The sequence below is a fragment of the Physeter macrocephalus genome, chromosome 10, assembly GCF_002837175.3.
Source record: "Physeter macrocephalus isolate SW-GA chromosome 10, ASM283717v5, whole genome shotgun sequence".
Lineage (NCBI taxonomy): Eukaryota > Metazoa > Chordata > Mammalia > Artiodactyla > Physeteridae > Physeter > Physeter macrocephalus.
In genome coordinates this window covers 20,732,052-20,752,843 of record NC_041223.1, presented here as the reverse complement: position 1 = coordinate 20,752,843, position 20,792 = coordinate 20,732,052, and the positions used below count along the sequence as shown (strand labels likewise).

General features: G+C 36.6%; 1 protein-coding gene across 10 annotated transcripts in view; it reads left to right on the top strand.

Annotated features, from left to right (window-relative positions):
* The window catches only part of UTRN (utrophin), a 517,905-nt gene that overhangs the window by 211,876 nt on the left and 285,237 nt on the right, over positions 1-20,792 (top strand). For all 10 annotated transcript variants that reach the window (XM_055087454.1, XM_024122697.3, XM_024122701.3 and 7 more), the window contains 6 exons: positions 282-443; positions 881-1,018; positions 6,634-6,822; positions 7,697-7,869; positions 16,309-16,459; positions 17,682-17,857. In XM_055087454.1, coding sequence (XP_054943429.1) covers positions 282-443; positions 881-1,018; positions 6,634-6,822; positions 7,697-7,869; positions 16,309-16,459; positions 17,682-17,857 — 989 coding nt within the window. The remainder of the gene's footprint in view (positions 1-281; positions 444-880; positions 1,019-6,633; positions 6,823-7,696; positions 7,870-16,308; positions 16,460-17,681; positions 17,858-20,792) is intronic.

Here is a 20,792-nt window from a genome sequence, read left to right as displayed (position 1 = left end):
CCATGTCCTGGCTATTGTAAATAGTGCTGCAATGAACATTGTGGTACATGACTCTTTTTGAATTATGGTTTTCTCCAGGTATATGCCCAGTAGTGGGATTGTTGGGTCATATGGCAGTTCTATTTTTAGTTTTTTAAGGAACCTCCATGCTGTTCTTCATAGTGGCTGTATCAATTTACATTCCCACCAACAGTGCAAGAGAGTTCCCTTTTCTCCACACCCTCTCCAGCAAAAATCTACAAACAAGAATATCTTTTCAAAGAATATTTTTCCTTCTACAGTTGCTGATTGGCCAGGAACCATTATCATACCAATATCTGGTCACCACTGAAGCATTTGAAGCTGGTGTGCCTTTCTCTGACTTTGAAAAATTAGAAAATGATATAGAAAATATGTTAAAAGTTACAGAAAAGCGCTTGGAATCCAGTGATGAAGATGAAAAGGTTGGCTCAAGCAGATTTTCAAAACCGTGGTGTTCTCACTTTTCTCCTCTGTTAATTATATTTTTACATTAATGATGTTTACCCAAATATCTGCCAAACATGATAGAACAGATTTAAATGTGACTTTCTGGTGAGTGTCAATGTAAGGTTTGTCACGTGATTTACATAATGCTTAAAAAACAGACATACTTTCTGACTATAAAGGTAGTGTTATCTTAGTGCTATTTAACTTCTGCTAAACTAGCATTCTTTATGAGTTATTTTAACTTCATATATGAAATATTTTAAGAAAAACATAAACTTTTGTGGTATGTCATTCAGGTAAACTTATGTTGACTTATACTATACTTTGTAGGTTAGTTCTCCAGCTTGGGAACTGATAGTAAGTGACCCTGTGCATTTTTCTTTTGAGTAATTTTTATCTTTTAAACATTCAGATGGATGAGGAGAGAGCCCAGATTGAGGAAGTTCTACAAAGAGGAGAACAAATGTTACATCAACCTATGGAGGATAATAAAAAAGAAAAGATCCGTTTGCAGTTACTACTTTTGCACACAAGATACAACAAAACTAAGGTATTGTCATGGGGGAGTCTCTGTTCCACTTAAATAACTTTTTCAGCTCTTGCCATTGAGAAATGTGATGTTGCATTCAATGACATCTCAAAACAAACCAGTTGCAATGGTATCTCCTTCTTCTTTCTCTTGTGTATTGCTAGATATGTTTATATTTTTGGATGAGGCGAGACTCACAGAAAATAGAAACATAAAACCTTGTTATTGGACGTCTCTTTTGGATTTCTGATAATGTTTTAAACCTTTGGGGAGTGACTTTCTCCTTCAGTTCTGTATTTTATGTGTGGAAGTCTTGACCACATTAAAAAAAATTTCTAGTTTACAAATAACTAAATTTGTGAAATTGATAAAATATGATTTATATTCTAGGAAAAGGTTCACCACCAGCTCCCTTTTCAATAGCCATCTTTGCAGCTGCATTGTAAATGTGCTGGTGTTCCCCAGAGGTCTGTATTTAGGTAATCCTTCTAGAACCAGTTTTAGTTGATGATGTTGGAATCTACTAGAAGATTCAGGTTTCTCGGCTTGGTGCCTGTTGGCTCTCTCTATCTGTTTGTACTGCAGCCTTGTAACAGGTCCCAAGCTGAACTAGCCCTCTCTCCCCTCCTCCAACCTGTTTCCTGCTTTATTCCCTATCTTAGTTATTACTTATAAAACTACCCAATTCTCAAGGTAGAAACTTCACAATCTTATCAGTCATTTCCTGTTCCTCACACCTTGTTCCTCACACCACATTGAGGAAGGATTAGAACCATTAGGTCCGAATGAAGTAGATACAGGTCTGAACCTGAAGTTAGATACGGCTCTACCAGTTACTTGTATATGACCCTGGGAGAGTGACTTAACTTCCTCAGTCTACTAACCTTTCCATAATTCAGACTCTTATGATTTTCACCCATTAGTTATTCCCCAAGTTGGTTTTTAAGTCCAGTTTTTCTTAACTCCGGCCCATCTTCTGTGTTTTTCTCAGCATTATTCCCCCAAAAGTCATGGCTGATCATATGATTCCTTTCCCTAAGAACTTGTTCAGGAAAAGATTGCAAAATGCAGGAAAAGCTTTAAGTGCAAGGTTTGTCACAATAATGGTATATAGAGGCTTTGGTTTGACCTCTGGCTACCTCTTTGATTCACTGTCATTCACCATGCAGTATAGCTATACTGGTTTTCTCTACCTTATGCCAACATACTGGTGCCTTAGCACCTCTGGAATCTTGCTAATTTCATTGTTATTCCCTGGTGTGGGTTTTATCTTCTTATTTTACCTGAAAAATGTGTTGTCTTTTAAGACTCGGTTCCATTTTTATTTCTAACATCTTTCAGATTATATTATAGTTCTTTGTTTAATTGTTACTTTTAAAAGTATCTTTCTTCTCTGGAACTTCTTCATCTTTGGGTCCCAAATCAGAAATCATTAATGGTCCAAAATAGAAATAATTTTTAGACTTTTAATAGATAAACAAATTTGTTTTTCAAAAGTACTAACATATACTATTATAGGTTTGTTTCATTTGGGTTTCACTAGCATTAGTTATTGTAATTAAAATTATTTTAAAGCATTAACAATTTTTTTGTCCTTATTTCATTAACATATACTTCTTCAAGTCTATAGTTTTTAAAACTGTTTTTTAACCGTAAACATTAGAATCCCTTGAAGAGCTTAAAAAGAAATCGAGCCTCAAACCAGTTAAATCAAAATCTCTCAGGTTGTGCCTAGGTGTGGGCGCTTGAAAAAAAAACTTTGTAGAAGATTCTAATGTGTAGTCAGCATTGAGGATCAGCAGTTTTCAGAACTCCTTCCCTCCCGTCCCTTCCCCTCCCTTCCCTTCCCTTCCCTTCCCTTCCCTTCCCTTCCCTCCCCTCCCCTCCCTTCCCCTCCCTTCCCTTCCCTTCCCTTCCCTTCCCCTCCCCTTCCCTTCCCTTCCCTTCCCTCCCCTTCCCTTCCCTTTCCTTTCCTTTCCTTTCTTCTCTTTTAGGTGAGCAATGAGCTACTGCATGCTGTGAGCAATATTTTATCCCTGTTGAATGATTTGAGAAAATTTATGTGGACGGGAGGAGATGGGGAAGGACGTAGGAAGGATTGGGTGGTGTGTGCACTGACAAAAAGCATGAGAAGGTTTTTAGCTGAAAAAATTCTTTCACAGGCCCCTCAGTTTTCATTTGGATTAACCTCCTTATGAATTCAGGTTGGAAATGAGAAAAGGAGTGAGAGAAGAGAAATGGTGGAGATTGGTGAAGAGAGAGAAAATGGAAGGTGGTGACAGGCAGTGGGTAACCAAAGACTGTTGAGAAGGGACATGAAATTTCTTGTTTGTTTTTGTTCTTTAAAAACAGACTTTATTTTTTAGAGCAGCTTTAGGTTCACAGCAAAGAGTTCCCACCCCTTGTCCCCTCACCCCCAATACACACATAGCCTCCTCCATGATATCAATGTCCTGCACCAGAGAGATATATTTGTTACAACTGATGAGCCTACGTTGTCACATCATAATCAAAGTCCCTAGTTTATGTTAGGACAGGGATGTTAAATTTGTTTCAGTCAAAATCACATCCATCCTCAGTGCCTCCTTCTCTTCAGTCCCATATTTATCATGTAAATCAGGGATCCCCAACCTCCAGGCTGCAGACCTGTAGTGGTCCTTGACCTGTGAGGAACCGGGCTGCACAGCAGGAGGTGAGCGGCGGGCGAGTGAGCGAAGCCTCATCTGCCGCTCCCCATCGATCCCCATCACTCGCATTACCGCCTGAGCCATCCCCCCTCCACCCCCGATTCCGTGGAAAAATTGTCTTCCACGAAACTGGTCCCTGGTGCCAAAAAGGTTGTGGACCGCTGATGTAAATAGTTCCTCAGGTCAAGTACCTCCAGAGCCTCCCCTGAGGGTACAGAGGGGCTCATGCATATCATTTTCCTTTTCATTGACTGCCTTTCACATGGTTTCTCCTACAAAGTGATATAGGTGGCTTTTTAAAAATTATGAATTTATTTAAACTAAAGAAAGGACTCATTTTTTTATTTGAAATATATATTGAATGACCCTTTCTCATTTGTTTACTAGGGTATTACTCTTTTAAAATATGTGCAAGCTCTTCATAAATAAAGGTATTAACCTCTTGTCATATTTGCTCTAAAAAGTATCATCTTATTGATTTTTAACTTCTAATTATTTTACCTTTAATATACAGCCATTTAAAATTTTTGTTTAGCCACACATGGCTAGGTTTTTCCTTTGTGATTTTCTTAAGAAGTCCTCATCCTCCAGAGAGTTGGCGATGTTCAACTCAGTTTTGTTCCAAGTTTTCCCTATGGTTTGATAAAAACAAAACTTAGAACATTTTTGTAAAGTGTCATTTAAAATCATTTTTTTAATCTATCTGGAATTTAGGTTGTGTATGACATGAGGTGCATCATGTAACATTTAATGCTACCTTGTAGTATATCTGTATCTTTGTGTCCTAGCTGAATTCTTTAAAAATAAAATTATCCAGAAGTAAAGTCTGGGTCAGATCTTGAGGACATTTTTTTTTTTTTTTTCTCCTAGGGCATTTTGATTGATCACTGTCTTGGGATAGAATCTGTTTTGGGACTATAGAAAGCACATATTTGAATCTTGAATGGACTTGCTGCTTCAGCAAGAGTATGGAGGCTCAGGAAGCCTAGATTATGTATATAGTATTAATAGAAAAATACAGTATTAATGAACGTGATTTTTAGAAAAAACCATTGGGACTTTCTATTTACAATACCTACTGACCTCCCCAGTTCACCCTAAAGACTCAGATACATGTGACCTTGCAGAATGACACTCTGTTGTGTAACTGAAGAAGCAGCACAAAATTCCTGGCCTTGTAGTGGTTGTTATGGTATAGAAGTGGCTCTCACCTGTAAGCAGGCAGAGCAAATTAAAAAAAAACAACAACCTGGTGTATGATGTTTAGTGATGCTAATGAGGAAAGTACTATAAAGTTGAATGTCCTACAAGCACATATCAAATAGCTGGAGGCCTAGAGTCCTTTTTGGTCTTGGGAAAACAGAGGCTGTCTGAGCAAGACCCTGGTTGATAGATGAGAAAGCCAAGTAGGAGAACAGGTCCCAGTTTTTTTACTCCTTTGACATGAATTCTCAACCTGTAAATACTTTCTTTGTGTCTTTTTCTTTTTCCTTAAAGTTAAGAAGAGGAACAATTGAGCTCCCCTTTGTGATCTGCCAAAAAATTGGGCTATTTAAAATTAAAATCTGAAAAAATTAAAAAAAAATTTTTATTAAGAAATACTTCATATCTTTTTATTAAAACTGGTTCCTGGGTGAACACATTATTTCAGCATTCTTTTATATTTGCTTAAAATATAGCATATAGTTTGCCTTCTTAGATGTATAGTTAAATACCTAGAAATGTTTTCTGACTAAAATTTGAATGTGTGGCATTAGGATAATAAAATTCTTATTAGTGTCAAGTATAAACAAGCCTGTGGATAAAGTCAGGAAATCAATAGGCTTGCTTCTCACCTGGCTATCCAGGACTGTCCATCATTTGGTGAAAGTCATAGTTTATCAAATTCTAGGAGACAAAGAAATGCAGACCTCGAGATTCAACAACATATTATTCACTCAGTGTTGTTAATCTTGGGTATTGGTCTCATTTAGGAATTATAACCATTTTCAGGATCACTAACTCAGTGAACATGTACTTATGATCGTTTTCACTGTCATCTTGAGTTTACAGAGGAATATCATTTTTCAAAAGTTCAGTATAGGAATATGGTGAAAGTGTCAAGGAAATCCACTTAATTCATGATTGGATATACTTTGGCCATTTACAAGCAGTAGGCAGCAGTTATTAAATGGTAGCCATCAAGGTGTAAAGGACATGAACCCAGGGACGAGTGGCCCATCCCAGAGAGTACTTTATTGTTTACAAAGCTCTGATTAGAGGATACAGGAGATACTATGCTAGGGTAAATAAGTTATCCACTCAGTTTAGAATCTGCCTGAATTTAGCATGGTAGAATCTATCATCTTATGTATAATATTCATGTTTTGTAATATTGTTCTCAAAGGTTAAGATTATATACTGAATTGCCTGGATATTATTTTAATTAAACCCCCTACTGCATTTGTTATGTTACGTTACAAATACATGTTTCACTTATTTACTTTGTCACCAGTGAGGCCCAGAAGTGTTTAATCTAATTGTGAGATTTTTTTTAAAGGTGAAATAATGTATTAAAATTTTTACTTCATACAGAATTTTATGATTTGCAGCATATTCTCATTGCTTCAGTAACTTAGGAAAGGAGTCGTTATGTTTTCCTGTTTGCTAAATGAGTTTAGGTGGCTTAAGTCTTAAAAAAAACCTTTCAAGCATTAACAGCTTATTTAAGCCTTTTAACAACAGGCTACAGATGAAAATTAAAATAGAGATTGTTAATGGTTTCTATAGCAGTGCAGCAGGGCAAATTTTAAAAAATTAAAACAAGTTTTTAAATTTTTGCTCATGGTATTGAATTTCTCCACAAAGTAGTGTTTTTTTCTTTGTTTGTTTTTTGTGTTTTCAATTTGCTACTATTCATTGTGGGAATAATTTAAAAGATGTGTGTTATTATTATTCATGTCTTTATAGGCAATCCCTATTCAACAGAGAACAGGTCATCTCCCTTCTGGAATTAGCTCACCACCTCTCCCCACAGATTATCTGGTTGAAATTAACAAAGTTTTACTTTCCATGGATGATGTTGAATTGTCACTTAATACTCCAGAACTGAGCTCTGTTGTCTATGAAGACTTCTCTTTTCAGGAAGATTCTCTGAAGGTAAATATCCAGACACTGCATTTGAATAGCTGCAGTTGATGTAGAAATAAAGCAAGGAATTTGTCATTGTGCCTACTTAGATTATCCATAACCTTTTACATTTGTGCCAAGGAATTAATAATATGTATGAAAAATAAACTTTTCCTATATCCACCAATGAAATACTATCAAAAATTTTAATTTATTAAAAGTAGATATGGATTTTTAAGTGTGCACAGTTATTAATGCTTTGCAACATCAGAGACTTTTTAAAATCAAACACGTGCACAAACCATATTCCTTTCTCGTAAACCTGATCGTCATTTGATGTAAAATGTTGACATTTATCTTACCACCTATAACGATTTAAGATTGGCTAGTGGTTGGGTATGGAATGACATGTTGATTTTAAGTTAACTAGGGATCTGAAAGTTTTCAGTTAATTCACAAAACTAATATCAAGACTTTCATATAATTTGATTGCATTTATGTATCAAGTCACAATAAAATTGCTGATAGAGTTGATAGGTTTGATAGCTCATTTCTGTCATTTAAATTAGTATTATTAGGTATTTGAAAATTTAAATAATTTCTAGCTTCAAACACTTCATTACCTTTACAGAATGTTATTGAAGCTTTTTATATGTCCTGTACAAATGGCACTTTGAACATCCGTGAGGATTTTTTTCCCACCATTAGGATATTATGTAACATTCCTCATGCTTTGGCCAATACAGGGTATTATTTTTTTTTAAAGTTTCCAGTTTTGATAAGTAGCAATTATGATGTCTCATTATTTTTAAGTAACTTATTCAATATAAATTTTTGACCTCCTGTGATTCCATTCTTTTATCTCTTTGCTGGATTTTGTTAATGTATGACAATATATTCATAGACTATCAAAGACCAACTGGACAAGCTCGGAGAGCAGATTGCAATCATTCATGAAAAACAGCCAGATGTTATCCTTGAAGCTTCTGGACCTGAAGCCATTCAGATCCGAGATACACTTACTCAGTTGAATGCAAAATGGGACAGAATTAATAGAATGTACAATGATCATAAAGGGTATGTTTAAATGAATATTTAATTTTTTAAAAAGGTCTGTAAGTTCATATGTACATTAAGATTAGTGAGGATACGTTTCAAATCCTTGTAATAGGCCCTGTTTAATAAACTGTGATGTAGTTCCTTAAAAAAGAATCAGCTCACATATACCTGATCATTTGCAATGTAATATATAATATTTTAACAATTAAGGAAGCACTTTTATTTATTTGTTTTTATCGAAGTATAGTTGACTTACGATATTAGTTTCAGGTGAACAGCGTAGTGATTCAATATTTTTACATTTTATGCACCATACGAAGTTATTACAATATTATTGACTATATTCCCTGTGCTGTACATTACAACCCTGTGACATATTTATTTTATACTTGTAGTTTGTACCCCTTAATCCTTCTTCATGTCGCCCATTCCCCCTACCGCCTCCCCTCTGGCAATCACTAGTTTGTTCTCTGTATCTGTGAGTATTTTTCTGTTTTGTTATATTTGTTTCTTTTGTTTTTTAGGCTCTGCATATAAGTGAAAATATACAGTATTTGTCTTTCTCTGTCTGACCTATTTCACTTAGCATATACCTTCTTGGTCTATCCATGCTGTTGCAAATGGCAAGGTTTCATTCTTCTTATGCCTGAGTAATATTCTTATATATATCTTCTTTATCCATTCATGTGTCGATGGACATTTAAGTTGCTTCCATATCTTGGCTGTTGTAAATAAAGCTGCTATGAAAATAAGGGTGCAGATATCTTTTCAAGTTAGTGTTTTTGTTTCCTTTGGATCTATTCCCAGAGGTGGAATTGCTGGATCAGAGGGTAGTTATATTTTTAATTTTTTGAGGATCTTTTATACTGTTTTCCATAGTGGTAATAACAATTTACATTCCCCCCAACAGTGTACAAGGGTTCCCTTTTCTCCACATCCACACCAGCACTTGTTATCTCTTGTCTTTTTGATGATGGTCATTGTAACAGGTACGAGGTAATGTTTCATTGTGGTTTTAATTTGCATTTCCCTAATGACTAGTGATGTTGAGCATCTTTTCATGTACCCATTGCCCCTTCGTATATGTTGTTTGGAGAAATGTCTTTTCAGGTCCTCTGCCCATTTTTAAATTGACTTATTTGATTTTTTGATATTGAGTTGTGTGAGTTCTTTATATATTTTTGATATTAACCCCTTGTCAGACATATTGTTTGCAAGTATCTCCTCCCATTTGGTAGGTTGCCTTTTTATTTTATTGATGGTTTCCTTTGCTGTGCAAAAGCTTTTTAGTTTGATGTAGTCCCATTTGTATATTTTTGCTTTTGTTGCCCTTGCCTGAGGAGATATATCCCCCCAAATATTGCTAAGACCTATGTCAAAAAGCATACTGCTTGTATTTTCTTCTAGGAGTTTTATGGCTTCAGGTCTTACACTTAAGTCTTTAATCCATTTTGAGTTTACTTTCATATATGGTGTGAGAAAATGGTCTAGCTTCATTTTTTTACATGTACCTGTCCAGTTTCCACAACAGTGCTTATTGAAGAGATTGACAGTATATATAGAAAATTCTAAAGACTCCACCAAAAACTACTAGAACTAATAAATGAATTTAATAAAGTTGCAGTATACAAAATTAATGTAATTAATGTAATCGGTTGCATTTCTATACCCTAATAACAAACAATCCCATTTGCAATCCTTTTGCATCTAAAAGAATGAAATACCTAAGAATAAATTTAACCAAGGAGGTGAAAGACCTGTACTCTGGAAACTATATGACATTGATAAAAGAAAGTGAAGACAACACAAATAAATGGAAAGGTATACGTGTTCATGGATTGGAAGAATTAATATTGTTAAATGTCCATACTACCCATAGCAATCTATAGATTCGGTGCAATCCCTGTCAAAACACCCATGTTATTTTTCACAGAACTAGAACACATAATGCTAATATTTGTATGGAACCACAAAAGACCCCAAATAGCCAAAGCAGTCTTGTGAAAGAAGAACAAAGCTGGAGGTATCATGGTCTCTGACTTCAAACTATATTACAAAGCTATAGTAATCATTACAGTATGGTACTGGCAGAAAAAGACATTTAGATCAATGGTATGGAATAGAGAGCCCAGAAATAAGCCCATGCACGTACAATTAATCTACGACAAAGAAAGCAAACATATACAATGGAGAAAAGGAAGCACCTTTAATTTTTAGTATCCGAATAGTGTCCATTTTCTTTAAAAATCTTGAAAAGGATTTTCAGTAATGTTCAATTTCTTCACACACTTGATGATTAATGTGAGTGAAGAGCAGAGACAGCTACAGATAATTGGAATCCATATATAACCTCAAAGCCTTTTTTAAAACAATAACCTTCTGTTTAGTAGAATGTTTTTGAGCCTCCTTCTTTCTAGTTTTTGACCAGGCCTATTAACAGGTAGAAGCAAAAATTGGTAAGACTTTTGATGGTAGCTGTGTATGTAAGGAAAGTCAAGTATGGTGTGAAATAGCTCAATATAAATTACAGTGTAAGACAGAAAAATATACCGGAAAACCTTAGAGACATACACACAAAAATAGGCATGGTGCTCTTCATCTTCTTTTTTTTGTTTTAGCTTACATATTTCACGTGATTATACAGTCCTTGGAAAGGTAATGTTTAATAATCTTTTGGTGTATTTCTTTGTATGGATTTTTAAAAGCTTCTCTGTACATTTAGAGAATATCCTCTTACATACAGCTTTATGCATACCTCTGACTTTAATTAGACTTGATTATTAGATGAAGACTAATTTGTTAAAAAATGATAACATTTTAAGGCTCTAGATTGCATCACAGTATTGGTCGTTATAACTCTGCCAACAGCATATGTGAAAGTGTCCTTCTTACTGAACCGTTGTTAACACTGACAGATTTTTTTTTAGACCTTTGCCAATTGTATAATGATGGATTGCATCTCAATATGATTTTCATTTCTTTGATTATCAGCAAAATTTCAATATTTTTACATATGTTTATTGGCACCAGTGTTATTTCTTCTGTTAATGGGTAGGTCATGTTCTGTGCTTATTTTTCTATCATAGTATTATTATTTACTTCTTAATTTGCAAAAGCTTTTTTCTATATTAAGAATATTAACCATTCTTATTTTTTGTTCATTGCTTAATTATTCACAGCTTTCCATGTACCCTTTATCTTTGTTAATGGTGTTTTTTGACATATAGAAATTTTAATTTTCTATAATTATATCTTATGTCTTTTTGTTTATATGCATATAAATTACCTTTTCATTGTGAGAATAATTAAATATTTATATATATTTAAAACAATTTTGCTTGATTTAAAATTTCCATGTAAAAACTAAACCGTCTGAATTTTATTTTGATATGTATTTTGTTTTAAGGCTCCAGTTTGGTGGTTCTATACACCAACTCTTTTTTTAAAATTCTTTTCCATTAGCAGTATAGTTCCCTGTGCTATAAAGTAGTACCTTGTTGTTTATCCATTCTATGTATAATTGTTTGCATCTGCTAATCCCAAACTCTCAGTCCGTCCCTCCCCCGCTTCCCCCTTGACAAGCACAAGTCTGTTCTCTATGTCTGTAAATAGCAACTCTTTAGTAGCAAGAGTAGGGGCCATGCATCCCTACTTTTTCAACACTCCCCAGCTCACTTTTTTATGCAGCCTGAGTTAAGAAACACTAATCTGTTCTATTTTGCTGTGTTTTTCTTAAATAAACAACCAATTTTCTCTATATTTTTTGCTGAATAATTTTTTTTTTTAGATGTTGGGGTAAGATTTTATTAATTAATTAATTTATTTTTTGCTGTGTTGGGTCATCATTTCTGTGCAAGGGCTTTCTCTAGCTGTGGCAAGCGGGGGCCACTCTTAATCGCGGTGTGCGGGCCTCTCACTATCGCAGCCTCTCTTGTTGTGGAGCACAGGCTCCAGACACGCAGGCTCAGTAGTTGTGGCTCACGGGCCTAGTTGCTCTGCGGCATGTGGGATGCTCCCAGACCAGGGCTCAAACCCGTGTCCCCTGCATTAGCAGGCAGATTTTCAACCATTGCGCCACCAGAGAAGCCCTGCTGAATAATTTAACTCTCCATTATTGTTGGTGATACTTCCTTTACCATAAACTTAAAGGCATTTCAACTTCATATTTATTTAATTTTGCTAATTCTGCCTTCTCACACCATTAGTTTTAGTCTAATACCATAACATTTTCCTTTTTCTTTTTTTTTTTTTTTGCGGTACATGGGCCTCTCACTGTTGTGGCCTCTCCCGCTGTGGAGCACAGGCTCCGGACGCACAGGCTCAGCGGCCATGGCTCACGGGCCCAGCCGCTCCGCGGCACGTGGGATCTACCAGGACCAGGGCACAAACCCGTGTCCCCTGCATTGGCAGGCAGACTCTCAACCACTGCGCCACCAGGGAAGCCCACATTTTCATTTTTAAAGCATTATTATTTTTTCATCCAGCACAGTAAATTTTCTCAAATTATTCTAGCATTAAAATTCATATTCTTTTTCTATATTTATTCTTCCAGTAAAATTTTAGTCATCTCAATCAATTTTTGAAAAAATGATGAATTTGAAATGTAGTCTTTCACTCATTTGGGTCCTTTTTTGTGTCCTCAGTAAGGTTTTGAAGATTTGTCTGCATCTTTCTCCCCAGGACTATTACTTGGTAGTTTTGTGCTTTTCTTATTGTTGGTTAGTGTAGAGTTGATGTATGGTAGCTTATTTCTGCATTTTCTGCACTGTGTGTGTTTGCGCATGTGTATGTGTGTGAGTGCGCGTGTGAGCGTATGCCTGTGAGTATGGGTATAAATTTGATTTTCTTGGCCTTTCTTAGTGTACTGACACATCATTTGTATATAATGATAACTTTTCTTCTTTTTTTCAATTATCCTATTTGCATATATGCATCTGGCTAATGTGGCAGAATTTCAAGAACGTTATGATTAGTAACATTGATTGCAGATATTCATGCCATTTACTTGATTATAAAAATTGTAACTTTTTAGAAAATACTTTATTCCATAGTTTTTTTTTTAATTGAGCACAGAACAGTATTCTCTTATGTTAGAGAAGTCTTCTCTATCACATTTTTATTTTATTATTTTGTTTTCTGTGTTTACTAGATTTCATTTGCTAGGTTGTCTCTCTTATTTTCTTTAGCCCAGCACTTGGATGCATTAGTTGATTATGTTCTTATTCTTATTCCTAATTTTTATTTAGTTTTTCTCTTCCAACCTTGGTAACGTATCCTAAAATGTTTATTTTTCCCCATTCCTATGTGCCCACTTTTACAAGCAATAAGTGAGCACTCCTTCTATTCTTTTCTTTTCATATAACATCGAGGCAATGGCAAATATCCTGTGCTTTCATGGTTTCATAACCGTTATCAGTCATAATGACACCTGGGTGACCACCAAGTCATTTGGTCTATGCCAGGTCTCTGTGCTGTTTTTTTTTGTTTTGTTTTGTTTTGTTTTGGTGGTATGCGGGCCTCCCTCTGTTGTGGCCTCTCCCGTTGCAGAGCACAGGCTCCAGACGCGCAGGCCCAGCGGCCATGGCCCACGGGCCCAGCCGCTCCACGGCATGCGGGATCCTCCAAGACCGGGGCGCAAACCCGGTTCCCCTGCATCGACAGGCGGACGCGCAACCACTGTGCCACCAGGGAAGCCCCTGTGCTGTTTTACTTATAAAATTTTTTAAGTATTGTTGGCCTGTGGTAAAAGATAAATACCATGAAAATAAACAATTATCTTTCTTTGAGAAGTCCCTTATGCCTCCTTTGTAATGGTTCATGGCATTAGCTTTCATATTTTTCCTTAATAAGTAATTTTAGAACCATCTTAGACAAACAGTGAACAGTGGAGAAATAAGCCAGTTATTTCTTCCTTCTCATCTTAGATCCTTGGATCTTTGTGTATCTTCTCTCCTAAGACTGTCTTCCCAGATATTTATCCTCTGTATCTTCTTTGCGCCTCTCACTGCTGTGTGGACAAAGTTCAGACTTCTTATGTTGACCTTAGAAGCTTTGTAACAGTGTTCTCCGGTTGGCCTAATTTCTAATACCTTATACGTACTGCTCAAAAACAAGTTTTCTTCACTCATTTCACATAAACTTGATTAAAATTTCCTTTACCTTCTTTACCTTCCCAGCTTTCTGATTCTTACTCAGAATTCCATCTTTTACCAGGAATAGTTTTCCTTTTAAATTTAATCAGTCATTCTTTTTCCATCATTTAAAAAGTGTTTAAAACTCAGTTTCATCATAGAAGACTTCACCCATCCACCTACCTATGTATACCTATACCTATCTATCCATGCACCATTCATTTAATGAATATTTATTGAGTGCCGACTAATGAAGATTGTCTTAATATATTCTCTTAGTGTTTTGTTTGAAGTGCTCTTATCTTCATTATGCCCAGTAGAACATTGCTTCCCTGTGGGCCCTCAACAAATATTAATGGAATTTTTATTCAGTGATTTTCATGGAAGAAGGAAACATAAAGATTATTTAGGAGTTAATGATGTCAGGGACCATTTTATTATTTTTTAAAAAATTACCTTTTTATTATATAAACAGTTTAGTAGAATCATTAAAATTTCAGAGACCTCTTCTAAACTTCTCCTGGTACCACTACTCTAAACAAAGAGGCAGAGGGAAATTCTTTAGGATCCCAATTCAACAGAGCTTTTCTTTTTTACACTTATGTGTTCCAAATATGACAAGCACTGGAGTTTGACTTTATCTCATTTCTAAAGGAGTTATGTTTGAATAGAAGTCTTGATAGTCTTTGTTTCATTGCCTAACCTGAGCTTTGCAGGCACTCCCATCCTGTGCTGTGTTCAGGTCAATGGGACACACTGGATTAGTCCCTGCACAGAGTATGTTAGTCTGCTAGGGCAGCCATAATAAGATACCACAGACAAGATGGCTTAAACAACAGACATTTATTTTCTGTCAGTTCTGGAGGCTGGTACCAGAAGAGTTAGTTTCCGGTGAGGCTTCTCTTACTGGCTTGCAGATGGCCACCTTCTCACTGTATCCTTACCTTACATGGCCTTTCCTCTGTGCTCTTGCAAAGAGAGAGAGAGACAGAGAGAGACAGAGAGGCAGAAAGAGGCAGACAGAGAGAGAGATATCTCTGGTGTCTCTCCCTCTTATTAGGACAGCAGTCCTATGGGATTCATGACCCACATGACCTCATTTAACCTTAATTACCTCCCTAAACACCCTGTCTCCAATATAGTCATGTTGGGCATTAGGGCTTCAACATAAGAATTTTGGGGGATGCAATTCAGTCCATAACACAGAGATAATAGACTGCAAGGAAATTTTTTTTAACATCTTTATTAGAGTATAATTGCTTTACAATAGTGTGTTAGTTTATGCTTTATAACAAAGTGAATCAGCTATACATGTACATATATCCCCATATCTCCTCCCTCTTGCGTCTCCCTCCCACCCTCCCTTTCCCACCCCTCTAGGTGGTCACAAACCACCGAGCTGATCTCCCTGTGCTATGCAGCTGCTTCCCACTAGCTATCTATTGTACATTTGGTAGTGTATACATGTCCATGCCACTCTCTCACTTCGTCCCAGCTTACTCTTCCCCCTCCCTGTGTCCTCAAGTCCATTCTCTACGTCTCTTTTTATGGCTGAGTAATATTCCATTGTATATATGTGCCACATCTTCTTTATCCATTCATCTGTTGATGGACACTTAGGTTGCTTCCATGTCCTGGCTATTGTAAATAGAGCTGCAATGAACATGGTGGTACATGACTCTTCTTGAATTATGGTTTTCTCCAGATATATCCTCACTAGTGGGATTGCTGGGTTGTAGGGTAGTTCTATTTTTAGTTTTTTAAGGACCCTCCATACTGTTCTCCATAGTGGCTGTATCGATTTACATTCCCACCAACAGTATACTGCAAGGAAATTTTGAAGTGTTTTGGCCTTTTGGGTTTTGTTCTAGCTGGGAACTAAGTGTTCTGGAAGTAAAACACGCTATTTTTTTCCTAAAGGAATAGAGTAATTAATCATATTTTACACTTCATGGTGTTTGAAATGTTAAGTGTTTAAAGTTGGGTGGGTTAACATGCCTGCAGCTAATCTTTCTTGATTTTCCAAGCCAGAGAAGGCTGTCTTTTCAGTTAAAACGCTGCCTAGTGTGTGTGTATGTGTGCATGAATATGGGGGGCGGGGTGGTGTATGCAGATTGCTTTGCTCTTGGTATGATGCATGTTTCTCTAAGAGGAATCATTAGCTGTAATCCACTACGGAAACTGGTCTTACAGAGCAGTGAGCTGTGAATTCACTCATTTTGAGGCTTTCAGTTTAAATGAGGTTTGAATTTTCATTTTAGAAAATTGCTTCTAGACGGTCCTGGAAAGTTTGGAAACCTATTTTATTTTGTTTGTTGTCCTCTAGTTATTTCGATAGGGCTGTGGAAGAATGGAGACAGTTCCATTGTGACCTTAATGACCTCACACAGTGGATAACGGAAGCTGAAGAGTTGCTGGCTGATACTTTTGCTCCAGATGGTGGCCTGGACTTAGAGAAAGCCAGGATACATCAGCAGGTGAGTGTTTTCTGTCAGAGGATGAGGATCTGCTAAAAAAGGTGGCATATTTATTTAGTATGCGCCATTTAAGACAGATTTCGAAAGTAGGGGCTCACTATATTAATTTTTCAGGAGTATATAGACAATCTGTAATTTTTGTTCCAGTTCTAGTTCCCAGTTTTAAAGGTTTAAGAGAAAATGGTTATTTCAATTTTTAATTTGGATTTTAAAGAAATTTAAATTAAAAAATACTCTTTAGTGGAATTTGTGAAAAACTATTTTTAAAATTTTATGTTTAGAATAACACTTGTAAAATTTTGTACTCAAGACTGCATCAAGGCCAGAACGATATCTGCATACCTCAGCTCTATTTTCTATACTTAAACACTTAGACATCTTATTTTTCTTTGTATCATTGATCATTATCATAAAAGTAAATTATTCTTGAGCTATATCAGGACAGCTGCTCATGTAAGTCTAATTCAGTCTTGGGAAAATATAACACAATAGCTAAATCAGTTCTGCTGATAATAATGGATCGTTAAAAATAATGGTTGAAAGCAAGCAAAATTTCAGTTTACCATTGTTGAAAATATTTTCTTTTATTAAATTTTTAAAATATATTTTATGTAGAAGGCTTCTGAGGAGTTATAAAATGCTTTTATTTTTCTCATAAATATGTTAATGCATTTTTTCTTATTTTTAGGGTTATAGAGAAGTGCTTAAATTTGACTTTAAAATATCCTTTCTTAATCCGTTGCTTAAAAATTTACAGACCAGTGAAGCAATGTCTCAGTAAGATGCACATTGAGGGTTACTTATATATGGTAGGACGTAATGGTATATAGGGGTAGAGGGTTTAAAATTTTTTTAAGAGACACTTTCAAGCACGTGTATAGAAGATAGGCAATTCACTTCAATCAAACATGATTGATGCTTATGCGTCAATGTAAACAGCAGTGATTTATTTTATGTTATTAGGCTGCCCTCTTCCACTCTATTTTGCCTGATGACATTCATGAGAGTGGGTTAGATTTCAAAATAGATTTCATTTAATGTGTTCAATGAAATGTAATTGAAATGTTAAAAAAGCCTTTTTCATATACGTAAAATATCCTTCCAGGGCTTTGTTTCTCTAACACTTAAATTGACACCACACCAGTGGTACCTCGGTGGATTCATTACTTCAGAACAGTTTAGTTTAGAAGTGGAGTTAATCTTGAGTTGTTCTCTGTCACAGGAGCTCGAGGAGGGCATTGGCAGCCACCAACCCAGTTTTGCAGCACTAAACAGAACTGGGGATGGGATTGTACAGAAACTCTCCCCGACAGATGGAAGCTTCTTGAAGGACAAGCTGGCAAGTTTAAACCAACGCTGGGGTGCGATCGCTGCAGAAGTGAAGGATCGGCGGCCAAGGTGATTTAGCTGTGATAATTTGAGGGCATGGGGTGAAGGTATTTGGGCAGAGCCTTTTGAGATACGACCCAATGAGTTCCTGGTTCTTTTATTGTCTGATGTTAATACAATAGGAGTTTTATTGACATGTAAGACCTCCAATGTCCATGTTCTGTATTTTTAGGACATTGTCTCTTTCTGTGTCTTTAGGCTGTCTGTAGTCTTACTTTTCTACTCAGATATCATACATGTCAAAAAAACCTTTATTTCTCTTTTTCCTGTTTATTATGATATGGCAAGTATGTGGCAGAAATGAAGAAGGTGGAGGAACACGCTGGACTCCCAGTCTGAAGATCTGGATTCAGGGTCAGGCCTCTCCCTCACTCATTTCCTGACTGGGCCTCAGGGTCTTCATGAGTAATCCCTTTCACTCGGTAGTTCTTGGTGTCTCAGGGTGTCCTATATCCTTATATGTCAGTGCTGAGTACATAGTATAGTTCCTCATTTATGTGACATGATAAATATAATGTATTATTGTGTGTTTTTATGTCAGATTATGTTACAATGCCCCAGATTTTATTAGGGTGTCTTCTGATCACAAACATGTTTGATTACCAGTGAATATAATACTCAACATTACACATATTATTTTATATATTACTGTACAGTTATTTGAAGTTTTGTTTTGAGACAATCAAGTTTTTTTTAAATTTAATTTAATTTTTTTTTTTAACATCTTTATTGGAGTATAACTGTTTTACAATAGTGTGTTAGTTTCTCCTTTACAACAAAGTGAATCAGTTATACATATACATATGTTCCCATATCTCTTCCCTCTTGCGACTCCCTCCCTCCCACCCTCCCTATCCCACCCCTCTCATGGTCACAAAGCACAGAGGTGATCTCCCTGTGCTATGCGGCAGCTTCCCACTAGCTATCTCATTTACATTTGGTAGTGCATATATGTCCCTGCCACTCTCTCACTTCGTCACAGCTTACCCTTCCCCCTCCCCATGTCCTCAAGTCCATGCTCTAGTAGGTCTGTGTTTTATTCCCGTCCTACCACTAATCTCTTCATGACATTTTTTTTTCTTAGATTCCATATATATGTGTTAGCATACGGTATTTGTTTTTCTCCTTCTGACTTACTTCACTCTGTATGACAGACTCCAGGTCCATCCACCTCACTACAAATAACTCAATTTCGTTTCCTTTTATGGCTGAGTAATATTCCATTGTATATATGTGCCACATCTTCTTTATCCATTCATCTGTTGATGGACACTTAGGTTGCTTCCATGTCCTGGCTATTGTAAATAGAGCTGCAATGAACATTTTGGTACATGACTCTTTTTGAATTATGGTTTTCTCAGGGTATATGCCCAGTAGTGGGATTACAGGGTCGTATGGTAGTTCTATTTGTAGTTTTTTAAGGAACCTCCATACTGTTCTCCATAGTGGCTGTATCAATTTACATTCCCACCAGCAGTGCAAGAGGGTCCCCTTTTCTCCACACCCTCCCCAGCATTTATTGTTGGCGATCTGTATATCTTCTTTGGAGAAATGTCTATTTAGTTCTTCTGCCCATTTTTGGATTGGGTTGTTTGTTTTTTTGTTATTGAGCTGCAAGAGTTGCTTATAAATTTTGGATATTAGTCCTTTGTCAGTTGCTTCGTTTGCAAATATTTTCTCCCATTCTGAGGGTTGTCTTTTGGTCTTGTTTATGGTATCCTTTGCTGTGCAAAAGCTTTTAAGTTTCATTAGGTCCCATTTGTTTATTTTTGTTTTTATTTCCATTTCTCTAGGAGATGGGTCAAAAAGGATCTTGCTGTGATTTATGTCATAGAGTGTTCTGCCTATGTTTTCCTCTAAGAGTTTGATAGTGTCTGGCCTTACATTTAGGTCTTTAACCCATTTTGAGTTTATTTTTTGTTTTGTTTTGTTTTGTTTTGAGACAATCAAGTTTTTTTAAAATTTAATTTAATTTTTTAATTTTAATTTTTTAATTGAAGTATAGTTGATTCACAACGGTGTGCCAATCTCCACTGCACAGCAAAGTGACTCAGCCGTACACATACAGACACTCCTTTTTTAACATTCCTTTCCACTGTGGTCCATCCCAGGACACTGAACATAGTTTCCTGTGCTACACAGTAGGTCCCCGTTGTTCATGCATCCTACCTGCTGGACATTCTATTGCCACGTCCAGTGATGGTGGAGCCGCCTGAGTGCTGTGTGGGGACCCGTGGGCTCCCTGCGAGGACCCTGGGATGAGCCAGTGGAGAGGCCTTTTGAACTGGGGACAGCCTTGTACCCACCCTGTGCCCCACCCCCGCCTCCTTGCACAAAGGAAAGGAGGTAATTGGAGCACAGACCCTTAAATGGGGGGCTGCCTTCCCTTGCCCCCCAACCATGAGCCCTCCTCGTCCTCCAGGACAGGGCGACGTACACCTGAGCATTCAGCAGGGACTCTGCCATCAGGCAGTTCTGGTCCTCAAGAGGAGGGCAGGAGCCCCAGGGCTAAAATTCGGGGCTCAGTGTGTTGCAGATAGGGGTACTCGTCCCTTCGTCCCCCTTCCTGCTCTGGCCAGTGGCAAACAGGGCTTCTCTCAAACGTGGCACAGCGATGTCTTTAGCCCTGGTTAATGAGGGGCTTTTGTGCTCATTACGTCATTTAGAGAGACAATCAAGTTTTAATGGATGATTCCTACTTAATACATTTCATCTCATTAATGGCCTTTTTTTGGCGGGGGGCGGGTTAGGATAGCTTTGGGTTAAAAAGTCCCAGGTAATATTTTTCCTGCTAATTTTAACTCTGTAGATGATGTATTATTTTAGTGATAAGCTATTGTTATGTTAAAGGCTAATCTAATACTTTATCAAGTATATAGTATGACATAAAATATTGAACTTTGAATATTTGGCTTGTGGCTGCTTTTTTTTTTTTTTTTTTTTT